General features: G+C 33.9%; 1 protein-coding gene across 1 annotated transcript; it reads left to right on the top strand.

The window, feature by feature from the left end:
- Window positions 1–9,002: 9,002 nt before the first annotated feature.
- LOC109208496 (fasciclin-like arabinogalactan protein 17) lies at window positions 9,003–12,631 on the top strand. The gene is made up of 2 exons (XM_019371617.1): window positions 9,003–10,592; window positions 12,048–12,631. The coding sequence occupies exons 1-2, from the start codon at window positions 9,290–9,292 to the stop codon at window positions 12,092–12,094; spliced, it is 1,350 nt and encodes a 449-aa protein (XP_019227162.1). The 5' UTR covers window positions 9,003–9,289; the 3' UTR covers window positions 12,095–12,631.
- Window positions 12,632–14,992: the final 2,361 nt, after the last annotated feature.

Raw genomic sequence — 14,992 nt, 5'->3', positions numbered from 1 at the left:
CCTCCGTCAAAGTGCTATGGCAAAACCAACAAGTCGAAGAGGCAACTTGAGAGGCAAAAGAAGATATAAAGAAAAAATATCCCCGTTTGATTGTAGAACCAGTTGGCCAAGTTTAAAAGATACAAGAAGTTACTTTTTCGTGCATTATGTCTTGAAATTGTAAACATTATGCTAATGCATCCTTAATGGAAATGCAATGAATATAACGTTATGGTTCATGTTGCTCTTATGTTTGTAATACCTTGCTGGGCTATGAGATGTGTTGTTAGGTTGGTTTCTATAGCTCTCTGAAGGTGGATAGGCCTAGATGCAAAGGAAACTCTACCGCAATTTTTGATGATTTGGGGGCAGCCAAATCTCGAGCATCGGTGATTGGTGATTTATGGTGTTAAAGTGGGGATCTAAGTCATATTCGGCGTCTATGGCTGACTCTAACCCTAGTTCGAAGATGGATGATCCTAAGTAGGAGAGAATGTAAAGCCCCATAAAAGTTCACCGGGGATATAAGGATTTGAAGTGCCAAGAACAAGCTAAGATGTTCGGAAGGTTGAACTAAAGTTTCACGGCGAGCTTTGCGAGCCACAGAATAGATTTGTTGATCGCATAATACGTCGCGAAGTAGACAGGATCTCCAGTTCAAAAGGTTGGTTATGTGATAAATTATGCGGACCACAGATCAGCTTCATGGACTATAGAATGGTAGAAAAATGGATCAGTGGAGCATCAGTTCCGGGGGTCTATTTTGCAGCAGAAATTGTAGACCGCAAATCTATTTTACGAGTCGTACATCAGTCATTGAATGGACTGAGATTTTTGAAGGAGAATATACGGCCCAATATGCAGATCATAGAATTATCGCATATTTTTTCACTGTATTTGTAAATTGGAGGATCATTCCACGGTCCATTTTGCGAACCGCAAAAGTATTATGCAGCCCATTTCGCGATGGGAGATCTATTTCAGAAGTGCATTTTTGGAAATTCTTTTACCCAACTCTATTTCTAATAAAAGGTTAGAGGGTGAGTAGGAAAGGGGAATCTAATTATTTTAAGAGAGAGAACCACCTTAGAGATAGAGCGAGGAACCTCCACACTTCGACACTTCAATTCTTAGCTCAAATCTGTAGAGATTTAAGGGAGAAACTCACAAGTTCTTCGTCTAGAAAAGTAATACTTCATCCCAATCTCACATACAATGTTCAATAGTAAAATTATAGATAGAATTTGAGTAACTGGAGCTTATAGGGTGGTGATTAGAAGCCATAAGCTCCCAACCTTGAGTTTAGTTTTATGGAGAGTAGGGAGAGGGTGTTGTTTGATGTACTTGTTGGTTCGGTATAGTTGGGTCACCATGCATGTAATGTCGAAGGTCACATGATACCCAAGATAGTTATGGGTGTGAATGTCTTCATGTAAGAGGAGTGAGGGATGAAGAAACACCAGTACTAGAGGAGGTAGAGGGCTACGCACATTAGATGTCCGATAAGATGCCTAAATGACTCATAGCATAGAAATTCTCACTAATGTTAGTTCAATTGAAATTTTATAATGCACATTAGATGTCCGATAAAACGCCTAAATGACTCATAACATAGAAATTCTCACTAATGTTAGTTTAATTGAAATTTTGTGATGTATATTGAAGTTCAACGAGTTGTGGAACATAGAATGAACACTAAGGAATCTTGGTTAAGGTATGTTTGACTAAGGTCATCCCATAGAATTGAATTTCATGTACTCCTTATGAACTCCAAGTATGTTTTGTTCAAGCTCCCATTTCCTTTGTTCCGAATTGCTTCAAATGATTGAATTACCAAATGCTTATGGACTCAGACTCATCTTATATTTTCCATTGTTACGCTCTCTACTTTGAAAATGTTAAGTGTTCTAAGCTTTCATGTATTTATGTGTTTGTAGCTATGACTTTCCAATGCTTTAAATATATTTTTATGACTTTCGATGACACATAGCATATGATCGAAATGAAAGAGAGAATGTTATATGTGACTATTTGTGCCAAGCAAGTAGATTATGATGTATGTCCAAAAGTGTCAATGAAACGAAAGTTTTATAAAATGCTATACAGAAATATTTTTGGAAGATTTGTTGTGTAACCGAGAAGGTATAGGTCACAATGGTCTTTGCCCGAAACTATATGTGTCGGTATAGGAAGACTAATAGGGAATGAGTCCCTTCGCATTATGATGATATTATACACCTTAATTGGAATGGATGTGTTGCTAGTGAATTTATGTCAATCCACACGGTGCTGTGGTGAGATGGCTAAGCCGATTGGCCGCGATCGGACCACATGCCGTGCACATGGTAGTTATGCGTTACTATGTAGGTAACTAAAGATATCTCAACTAAAATAATAATGTTTGTTTGAAATTTTTACTCATGTTCCACACTTTCCTGATCATGTTATAGCATGTCATTTTTTATTTCTATTGATTTTCTCATTATTTTATATATTTTTTCTTATGTTGTCATCATATTTCATGTAACGAGATTGAGTTTTACATACTAGAATTGTTCTATATGTACCAACGTTCATTTTTGTTGGGGACGCTGTATTTATAATGGATGTAGGTGGTACATTACCAGACGACACAGATTCTCGATATCGTGCCCTCACTCTTCAGCACACTTTGATGAGCCCCATTGTACACTCGGGGGCCTCTTAATATTTGTATATTATTTTAGATATATCCAGTGCCTTGTTACTGACACTTGCTTACTCATGACAGTTTAGAGGCTCGTAGTTAAATTGTAGGTCACTTTATGTATGGGAGAATTAACAATGTTGTTTTGTCATTTTACTTCCACGTAAAACTATTGATTTGTAATGTTTTTGCAATTATAGTGAGTTCCTTAAGAAACGGAAATCAGTGTTGTATATTTCTATTTTGTTGGTAGACCATTGCGTAATATTTCTACTTGAATCGTACTTGAGCAAGGGTAGATAGTAGGCACTACATAGGCTTGCTTGACGGGATTACCTCGGTTGAGCACCAGTTCCGCTGCCCAATGTTGGGACATGGCACATAGTCTCTTTTACTGTACAAAACATTACTTCTAAACATCGTGGAATCACTTTAAAGTCTTAGATTCTTACAAAATTGTACAGACAAAGCAGCGATGAACTTCAACGAACAACGACAAATAGGCAGAACTTCGTCGATGACGAATGAGGGTTGGGATGGGAACAACATTGGCTAGGATTTGTGGAAAGAAAATACAGGAAGAAGAGGAAGAACTCCAAAATCCCTAATTTTGTGGAATTGTTCGGGGTTAATATATTTTGTAAAAATTTTATTGCTATGTTTTGAAAGTGAAGAATATGACTCCCTCCGCCCAATTATGTAGCACTTTTTGTTTATCGAGAGACCATTTGACTAATCTTTAAAGCTGAATCGGATTTGATTAACTCAATACTTTAAATATAAAATTTAAAAACTGAAAAATTATTTGAATTATCCTATGTGTTACAATTCTTCTCATGTCAATATAATGAAAAAATATATCTTAAAATACTTGCCAAAACTTATATAATTTGAATCTTGTGAAGCGAAAAGTTTCACATAAATTGAGACAAAGGGAGTATAAGTAGAGGCGTAGCCATAACTTGAATCTTATGAGTTCGAAATTTTACTTTTTTTAAGTTACTTTGTTCTAATTTAATAATTTGTACATATTCAATAGAATTGTTAAGATGAATATAAAGTTCGAATCAAAGCTATTGAATTCAATCAAACCTAAAATTGTGAAGCTAGCTCTGCCCCTCAATATAAATTATTGTAAATATGATTTTTATTTCATGTATTTTTATATCTCCCAGCGAATGGACTGGGATTGGGCTACAAAACCGGAATGTTGAATAGGTTGAGAAATCTTAGTTAACCTCATCCACCTAGTGAGTTAGATTGGACGAGTCTCATGATTCAAATTAACTTTGATAGTAGCTTATTTCACTCTGCGGCCAATGTCTACATATTTAAATATACATACTCTCTCTGTTTCATATTATTTAAGGCAGTTTGACTCGGTACGGAGTTTAAGAAAAAAGAAGAAGACTTTTGAAAGTTGTGATCTTAAAAGCTTAAAGGGTAAAAGGTTTGTAGCGCCATGCCATTTGTGTGGCTATAAAAGCTTCTCATTAAGGGCAAAAAAGGTAAAATAAAGAGTTTAAAGTTGAATTATTTCTAAATTTAGAAATGTGTCATTTGTCTTAGAACGGATTAAAAAAGATATACCTTATTTAATATGAAACGGATGGAGTAGTTTTTTAAGGAGGAACTATTGCTAACCTGCCAAACCAGAGAAATTTTGTTGTATTTTTCCAATCAAGGCTCGAGAAAAAGAAATTTTGGTATTTTGGTCAATCATGTAAAATTTGGTGGTTGCGTTATTCCAGTTTCCACATTCAATGAATTCTACTCCAGAGTATTATAAAACAAATCATTTACCTTAAAAAAAGAAGAGGAAATGACAAAGTAATGTATTAGAATAAGAATACATGAGAAAGCACCAAGAATGAAAAAGAGTAGAAAGAAAACGCGCAAAAACACAGAGGCAAAGCTAAAAAGAATCGGCGTGGCTTAGACTGCAATTCAAGTGCCGCTAAGCCACCGTCAGAACCCAATTGATAGTGCCAATTGCCGTGTGGTCCCCTTTTACAGCCTGTTCCAACCCAAAATAATAAAAATAAATAACCGAAAAGGGGAAATCCCTAACCCCCACCTTTGCTGTTGAGGGAACCAAAAACTTGTCAAAACAAAAATTAGAAAAAGAAGTCAGCTCTCAATTGGGCTTTCTTTTGTTCTTTTCCATTTCTCCGGTCCGAGCTTTGGCTTAACTGATAAAATTATTGTCATATGATTAAGAGGTGACGGATTTTAGCTGTGGAACAGTATGATTAAGAGGTGACGGATTTTAGCTGTGGAACAGTCTTCTTGTAGGCCTCTGTTTTAAAAGGCAGAATTGGGACTCGCCCCAGGGCGGAGCACTCGTAAAATGCCCCTGGGTTTATGTGTGGGGCTTAGTTCCGTGAGACTTACGCCTTGGCCATCGGGGCTTACGCCCCGGACACGCCCAACGCCCAGCGTACTGGGCTCTCCTAATAGAACTTTATGCAATTTTATGTAATTAACCTTGTAAATTCTCAAATTTGCTTGATAAATCGTTGACTATTCAAAATTACTTTTTTCTTAATCATAAATCATTAAGTTGAGAGTATTTTATGTCATAACTAAAATAAAAATTATTGCACGTTATCCACTAAGACTGCTATGATAGTTAATTTTAAATAAATCTTTCGTTTAGAAGGTATTTATTTATTAACTTTTGTTATGTCTTTAATATATAATAGTCCATAATTTTTTATAATTATTTTTTAAAATATTTTTTTTTCACGTTTACGAGATACAATACTTATTAATTTAATAGTCAGTATTAGCTAGTAACTATTTACAAATAATATCATTGTATTTTATCGTAAATTATGTGTCACTTTATTAACTTGTTGAAACTTAAAAATAAATGATGCTAGAGAATCATATTTAAATTATGAATTATATTTTTATATAAATTCTATTTCAAATAGAAAACATATTAAATAAAAGGAGTATTCAAAAAAATCAAATTATAATATCGAAATTCTTTCAAGATTTATTACTCCTTAAGAGTTACATATAAGATTTCACATCGAATATATTACTTTTGATGATTGAGTTGTAACGACGCTGTAGCTAATTTGCATATTATGATATATGTCATACTTTTTGTATTATTCATAGTCGAATTATTATTTATAAATATTTTAAATAGATTGTTTGGCAAAATTTTGTGATTTTAATGTAATTTTTATAATTATTTTTCATTTTATACTATCTTAAAATTCTTGAAATTAATAAAATTTAAAGATCCGTGGGACTTATGTCCCATGTCTCAGGGCTTACGCCTCGCCCCGTAAGAGATAAAACGTCTCGCCTCACGCTCCCGCCTTTTAAAACATTGCCTTAGACTAACCCACAAACATACGGGACTATTTATGTCATTTTCTCTAATAGTNTGTCATTTTCCATTTATCCACCTGTCCCTTATTCTAACCTTTTTAATCTTTAAGCAAACTACCCCCTTTTCTTCGGGCTTTAAATCACTATGCCCTTTTTTTTTTTCCTTTTTGCTCATTTTTTATATTAAATATAATACTTTAGTTAGTGCTTAAACCTCTGTTTTAAAAGGTAGAATTGGGACTCGCCCCGGGGCAGAGCACTCGTAAAACGCCCCTGGGCTTATGTGTGGGGCTTAGTTCCGTGAGACTTACGCCCCGAACTCGCCCCACGCCCAATGTACTGGGCTCGCCTAATAGAACTTTATGCAATTATATGTAACTAACCTTGTAAATCTTCAAATTTTTTTAATAAATCGTTGACAATTCAAATTTACTTTTTGCTAATTTTAAATCATTAAGTTGAAAGTATTTTATGTCATAATTAAAGTAAAAATTATTGCACGTTATCCACTAAGACTGCTATGATGCTTAATTTTAAATAAATTTTTTATTTAAAAATATTTATTTATTAACTTTTGTTATGTCTTTACTATATACTAGTCCATAACTTTTTTTTATAATTATTCTTCTAAATATTTTTTTTCATGTTTATGAGATACAATACTTATAAATTTAATGGCTCAATTAGTAACTATTTACAAATAATTAGTTATCATGGTATTGTATGGTGAATTATGTATCACTTTATGAACTTGTTGAAACTTAAAATGAACGATGCTTTAGAATCACATTTAAATTGTGAATTATGTTTTTATATAAGTTCTCTATCAAATACAAAGCATATTAAATAAAAGGAGTATTTTAAGAAAAATATCAAATTATAACATCGCAATTCTTTCAAGATTCATTACTCCTTAAGAGATACATATAAGATTTTGTATCGAATACATTACTTTTGATGTTTGAGCTGTAATGACGTTACAGCTAATTTGCATATTATGATATATGTCATACTTTTCATATTATTCATAGTAGAATTATAATTTATAAATATTTTTAAATAGATTATTTGTATAATTTTGTGATTTTAATGTAATTTTTATAATTATTTTTTATTTTATACTATCTTAAAATTCTTGAAATTAGTAAAATTTAAAGATCCGTGGGACTTACGCCCCATATCTCAGGGCTTACGCCTTGCCTCGTCAGAGGTAAAACGCCTCGCCTCACGCCCCCGCCTTTTAAAACATTGATTCAACAAAGTTACCAATTATTAGAGCTAGAATTAAAACTTTAAGTCTAATCAATTAATCCCTTCTTCAAAATACACAAAATTTGGAATTCGTTCCAGCTATTGTGTGATTCTTAATAAAACATTGATTTCAATTTGGAACAAAATTTGTCCTTGAGGACCTACATTAATTTAAAAGTTCTTTAAAATATAGGAGAAGTAAAAATTCACATACACTTCCCCGCAAAAACCTTAATGTTTTAGTTCTTCAAAAAAGCGCTCTCCCCCACCCCACCCTCATGAAATGCTACTATAAGGTAATATTTCATCAAACAAAACCACATATTTATAATAGTATCGTTTATTTGATGTTAAAATTTTTTGATTCACTAATCTCTTTTATCTACATTATTACCAACCTCAAGGTGAAACTCAATGCCAAGAGTTAAGCAGCCACATAAATTTAGTGTTGCTCCATTATCAAGGAAAAGTTAATCTAGGACCATAAATGTTCAAACTTAAAGTTCACTACTTTAATCGGAAAAGGACCTAAAATGCCCCTCTACTATATTAAATGAGACATCGAAGCCCTCCGTTAAAAGTTGGGCCCTTATCTGCCCTTGCCCTCTAAAAATGGGTTCAAAAATGCTCTTATCCACTAACGGAAGACATGTAATCCTAATTTAAAACGTAGAAGGGCATTTTAGACCCTTTTCGGATTGTACAAGGTCATATACGAGTCAGTTATAATAGTCAATTCTCAAGCACTTCACACCATATCAGTTTACTCACACACCTATTTTAGACCAACAAACTAATTATCACAATAAGTAACTCAATCATAGACACAAACTAATTATCATAGCAAGTAACTCAATCATAGACAGAATCATTCAAATGAATGGGAATGACTTCATTGAATCCTTGCACAAAAACATAAAATTTCACTACATAATAAAACACAACAATTATTATTGTTGTGTTCTATTATGTAATAAAATTTTATGTTTTTGTTACATAAAATTTTATTACATAATAAAACACAACAATTAAGCCATAATTAGTTAGGAAATGATATGTAATGTTAGTGTTATTGTGGCTTAATTGTTGTGTTTTATTATGTAATAAAATTTTATGTTTTTGTGCAAGAATTCAATGAAGTCATTCCCATTCATTTGAATGTTTGTGTCTATGATTGAGTTACTTGCTATGATAATTAGTTTGTGTCTATGATTGAGTTACTTGCTGTGATAATTAGTTTGTTGGTCTAAAATAGGTGTGTGAGTAAACTGATATGTTGTGAAGTGCTTGAGAATTGACTATTATAACCGACTCGTATATGACCTTGTACAATCCGAAAAGGGTTTAAAATGCCCTCCTACGTTTTAAATTAGGATTACATGTCTTCCGTTAGTGGATAAGGGCATTTTTGAGCCCATTTTTAGACGGCAAGGGCAATAAGGGCCCAACTTTTAACGGAGGGCTTTGATGTCCTATTTAATATAGTAGAGGGGCATTTTAGGCCCTTTTCCGCTACTTTAATTAGACTTCATTGTCCACATGTCACTAGTTTTCTCTGGACATGAACTTTAATCCAAAGTTTCCCAATTCCAAATGCCAAGAAGGAAAAAAGTTAAAAATATTTAATAGGTTTTCACTTGAAGCCAAAGTCTCCAATTCCAAATATACAATAGTGATAGAAACACTAATAACAAAAAATATTTAAAGAAAGTAACCCTTGACCCTCCATTACCTCTATACTTTAATATTCCACCAAACAATGACAACTATTGAGCCCACCCCCTACTCCCTACCCTCCACATTGGCCCTCTTTACTACCAAAGCCAAAGCCACCCACAAACTCACTCCATCCCCCATACAAAAAACATTGTGTTAAGACCGACAATTCTCCAAATAGCTAACACCATATAGAAAAGAAGAAGAACAAAAAAAGAGAGAAGAAGAAGATTAAGAAGAAAACACAAAGCACATTCAAGAAAACTGACGAAGTTTCAGCTTCAGTTTCAGTCTTGTTCAAGTGCCATGGATTCCCAGATCTATGGCTTCTTGTTTACTTTGATTCTCTTCTTCTCCATTACAGGTGCTGCATTGCAAGAAAACCCATCTGCCAAACATCAAATGTCAGCTCCTCAGATCAACTCAAACTCAGTTCTTGTAGCCCTTTTGGATTCCCACTACACTGAACTCTCTGAGCTAATTGAAAAAGCCCTCTTGCTTCAAACCTTAGAAGAAGCCGTCACCAAACACAATATCACCATTTTCGCACCTAAAAACGAAGCTCTTGAACGCGATTTAGATCCCGAGTTCAAACGTTTCTTGCTTGAACCCGGGAATCTCAAATCCCTTCAAAAGCTTCTCCTCTTTCACATGATTCCTACTCGCATTCAGTCCCTCCATTGGCCTAAAACTGAGCTCAAACCCCGTCATCACTCCACTCTCTGCCCCGGAGACGAGCGTATCTCTGTTTTACGAAAATCTGGAGATAGAATGGTAAGCATGGCGAAGGTTATTCGTGCAGATGATATTATCAAACCGGACGGAATAATCCACGGGATAGAACGCGTCTTGATACCCAAATCAGTGCAACAAGATTTCAACACGAGAAGAAGCCTTCGTTCAATTTCAGCTGTATTACCAGAAGGAGCACCAGAAGTAGACCCAAGAACAAACAGATTGAAGAAAAAGCCAACAATCCCGGTACCTGCTGGAGCACCACCGGTATTACCCATTTACTCCGCCATGGCACCAGGCCCATCACTGGCTCCAGCACCAGCTCCCGGACCAGGTGGACCCCACCACCACTTCGACGGTGAAAGTCAAGTACAAGATTTCATCCAAACTCTATTGCATTACGGTGGTTACAATGAATTTGCAGACATTCTAGTAAATCTTACATCCTTAGCTACGGAAATGGGGAGATTAGTGTCCGAAGGGTATGTTTTAACAGTTTTAGCACCTAACGATGAAGCGATGGCGAAACTAACGACGGATCAGCTGTCGGAACCGGGTGCGCCGGAGCAGATAATGTATTATCATTTGATACCGGAGTATCAAACGGAAGAAAGTATGTATAATGCTGTGAGGAGATTTGGGAAAGTGAAGTATGATACTTTAAGGTTGCCACATAAAGTTGTTGCTGAAGAAGCTGACGGTTCTGTGAAATTTGGGGTTGCTGAAGGGTCGGCGTATTTGTTCGACCCGGATATTTACACCGACGGCAGGATTTCCGTTCAAGGTATTGACGGAGTTTTGTTTCCGGTTGAGGAAATTAAGGCTGCTCCTGTAGCTGCCCCTGTTGCTAAAGTTGTTGCCAAACGAAGAAGAGGTAATTAATTTCTCATTTTCTAATCCATTTTAATTTTGTCATATTTTAATTTTTTGGGAGTTTTGTTTTTAATTACTACTTGAATTAGTATTCATTTGATTGGCTCGGTAAATTTGTTTCTAATTATGCAAGAAAATTGACATAGTGCTGAGGGATGTTTTTGAGTGTGTTTATGATGTTACTAGAGCCTTCTCAAAAAAATGATGTTACTAGATTCTTGAAAATGGATGAAAATAGGGGATTAAGTTAGTCGTTTTTTTTTAAAATCTAAATATGAAAGCAATTTATTGATTAGGTATTATCAAATTCTCCCAAAAAAAAAAAAATTGAAGCATCAACAGATCGGTATTTTTTTTTAAATGTGTTAATGGACTTGTGATTCTTGAAATTGGATTAAAATAAGGTTTGACTTGGTAAAAGTAGTTTTATTTTGATGTAAAAATTTGGGTCTTTTTTAGAAGTGATTGTGATTTAGAACAGAAATTGGTGGTGGGTAGAACGGGAATCATGGAATTATGGCTTTTTGTGATGCCAGTTGTTGCCAACCTTTTTCTGATGAATTGTTGCACTTAGCATCTACGCTATGTTGTATCCAACTTTTGGAAATGTACTGAAAATTACGCAAATTGACAATTCATCTTTTCACATATAATAAATTTTCTTAAAATAAAGTGGTAGACTTGTTTGTTTCCTTTGCAAGTTTTTTTTTTTTTGTATAAATTAGGCAGTGTCCGTGAGTTAAGAGTTCATTGTCATCATTTTCACTGATTGTTACTTTTGGACTAATTTCTTTTATTATAAGCCACAAAATAGTTAGGTAATAGGCCTGCACGTTCTTTTTGGAAAGTGACAAATTGTTTAAGTAATTAGTAGGTAAGAAATTCTGTCGGTGAGTCATAAGGAGAGAAAGAATTAGTTCTTTGCTTGATGAATAGATATCCTAAAACCATTTGATGGAGTTAGTTGTAGGTCAGGTACTTTTAGCAGTTGAATTATGAAAGAGGAAAATAGTGTGAGAAGATGAAGGGGAATTTTAGGCTTGGTCACACCAAATAATGGACTCGTCCTTCTATCTTTTTAGGGTTTAAACTCGTGACGTGCCTATAGTTGTTACTACTCAACCAAAGTCTTGGGGCAATAAGCCAACTGTTTTAGTGTAAATGTATTATGTTGTTGGCATTACAGCTGTGTCTGTATGCACTGATTGTTTATGTTGAGTCCAGAGAGACCAACCTATCTGTTTGACTAATTTCATGCCACCACCTGCTTTATATTTCACTTCTATTATAAGCTGTCATGATTTGTCATTTCATTATATCTTTTTCTCTAAATTCAGATGGTTGACATTATTTTCATTCCATATATTTCTCAACTACTTTTATATAAATAATTATATTTTTATGTATCAATTTCATTTTCTCATATGAGTTGGCTAAAATTGTGTTTGATTTGCAGGAAAGTTGATGGAAGTAGCATGTAGTGTGCTGGGGTCATTCTGTTAATACAGTGAGGGACAGCTGAAGTTAAAGAATTAAAAGAGAAGATGGTGAGTATGCTGCCTATGACGTGTATGAATTGTGATTCAGTTAGTCTACTAGACTAGAATTGGAGGAAGAGAAAAGAATAAATAAACGGCAGTTTTTTTAGGAAGGCCTTGTTGATGATTACAAAAATATTAGGGAAGGAGGAAAGGAGAATTGCTTGCAATGAAGTAAATTTCCAGAAAATCTCTCTCCCTTCCGAACCCCAAGGAAGAGAAGGGAAATATTTTTTTTTTCTTTTTGTTATAAATACTGTAAATTACATATCAATTTTTTATTTGTATTTAAGTTTGTTCCTACCGACACTTTTGTATGCAGAAATATACCCAAGGATAAAAAAAATCTGCAGGAACATCGTCTTTTTGTTCTTCTTTAGTCACGGGGTTGTGTGCCTTATTATTTCTTTTCACTATTTCACCACTGTGATTTGATACCTTAGCTTGTGAGTTTCATCACAAACTTTTTGGCATTATTTTATTTATCACAAACTTTTTGGCATTCTTTTATTATTTTATTTAAGGTGATATGGAATTGAACATTTGAGTGGTGACGGTGGGGATTGTTGAAAATGGTGGTTGGATGTACTATACATTTTTTTCTTTCTTTTTGGGTAAAGACAACAAAAAGTTTGATAACCATGTTATTTCATGGAAGGTGCTCAGTGCTCACAAACCCCACTCTATCTGGCATTAAGCTGTGGAAAAATGTCTTGAGCTCCATGTACTCTTGATTTATTGGAAGAGCATATGGCCCTTTGGGCAACTTAAGGAATGGGCAATCGGTCTATGATAAATTAGTTGGACCAGTTAATTTCGAATACCAGATGGTTAATAGTTCATGATATCATAGAGAAAGTGTGCGTATTAACATTATTTTATATGCTTATTAAGCAACAAAAATTATTCTTAGAGAAGGTCACAAATGTTTGGTAATTCTTTCCAAAGGTAAAAATTGAATTTTTTTTTTTGTTCTTAATATTAAAGAAAAGTTCTTCTCAAAAGTAAAAATTATACGAGTCTTAGTCTCGTTATAAGTCAATATCTATCAAATAAGATATCGTATCCTTAGTTTATTTCGAGTGTCTTTTATGTCAAATTATCGCACAAAGTTACAAAACATATATTCGCACAAAGAAGCACCCCCACCATCCATCATCTTACATTATGAGATGTATGCTTGTACATACTCTGGTTTGAACATGTTAAGATACTTGCTTTCTACTCAAGAGTAAAATATCGAATAAGACCATGTAGATCGGAATTTAAATCTCAACAAAGGTAAGCAAGTTAAATGTCTTTTATTCATCTACTGAAATTTTAGTAAATAGAGTTGCCTATTACTCCCTCGGTCCAAAATAAGTGATTTTTTGGCCTTTTTTTTATGGTCCAAAATAAGTGATTTTTCCAGATTTCAAGAATGAATTAATTATTTTTTTCCTACATTGTCCTTGGAGTAAATAGTGTTGGAGGATGTGTTAGGAGTATGTATGTGAGATAGTAAAGGTTAATATGGTCAATTTTATTGTTAATTAATGCTAAAAGATGGATTTTTTAATCTGTGTGAAAACATCCAAAAAATCACTTATTTTTGATCGGAGGGAGTATTTGTATTGGCAAAAAGATACAAGCACCCAATGAAATAATTGAAATACGCATAAGTTAGCTCGGTCAAAAAGTTGGTGAAATGATGAGAGGTATATTAGCAAAGTATTGGGAACTTGTGCAATTTATCAACAATTAGTAATATATATACCCTTCCACAAAAGAAAGGAGGGGGAAGGAGGACATATCAATTATTGGAATATAATAAAGTAAAGAAAATCGTTTTTTCCTTTTTCTTTTTCTTTTATAGTAAGTATAAATTAAATAGTGGTTGCACTTGTTTGTTAGAAGAACCATTTCCTATCATGAATTTGCATGGTCTTTTTGTTGGTTATTAGGTTAATGATCAATCACATCAAAGCAGGAGGGGAATGAGCTGGAATTCACATGGAACTATTAATTGCAAAAAGTTTATAATTGATGTGGGGACTAAAGGAGTAAGGGCAATTGGACAATTCTACACATCCCCCATCCCCTCTCTTTCATTGACTTTATTCATTTTATTCTTTGATTAGCATGCAATAAGAACAAGTCCAAACCATAGCCTTCACAAATAATATAAGAATCCAAAGATATGAAAAAGGAATTGCCATTTTAAACCTTTCATGTGCCTTAGAACGTTCCACGGATCTTAGAGCTGCAAAATATAATATGTTTATGTTAGATATAATATGAATTTCATATATTATTAGTAAAACAATATAAGTATATCAAATTCTTAAATACAGAAGGAGAGGGAGAGAGATCCGACTTTGTAGCCATTACTTCAAGTTTCCTCTTACACCACCTCGTTGTCAGATTTTTCCTCCTTTTCTCCTTTTGCTCTGATTTAGTATTAATTTTCTTGTTTTTACTTGGCAGTGTCAACTTAATTAGTCTTCTAATTGTAAGATAAACTAATGGAAGTATGACAAGTAGAAAAAAAATTGTCTAATCTAAATTGTTAACGATGCTTTGAAAGTTTTTGATAAAAGGTTGATACGATTGACTCTGTCAAAACGTGAACTCTTAAAATAAGTAGTTAATGCAACGTTTTCACTTCTTTTCTTTAATTTGTTTTCATTTCTTCTACTACCTTTTTTTTTTTTTTTTTGGGAAGGGGAAGCTCTTGGTAGGAGGAAGAGAAGAGCCTAGTGAAAATTATGTGCAATTAGAAAGCTAAGTAGGAGTTCTATGAGTTACCATCAATTCACAGATGAGGACTTGTCGAGTAGTGTTATTAGACCAAACAAAAAAAAATAGTGGTTGGATTACATAA

This window comes from Nicotiana attenuata, unplaced genomic scaffold (genome assembly GCF_001879085.1).
Source record: "Nicotiana attenuata strain UT unplaced genomic scaffold, NIATTr2, whole genome shotgun sequence".
Classification (NCBI taxonomy): Eukaryota; Viridiplantae; Streptophyta; class Magnoliopsida; order Solanales; family Solanaceae; genus Nicotiana; species Nicotiana attenuata.
The sequence above is the reverse complement of the archived record's forward strand: the minus strand, read 5'-3'. Positions and strand labels throughout refer to the sequence as shown.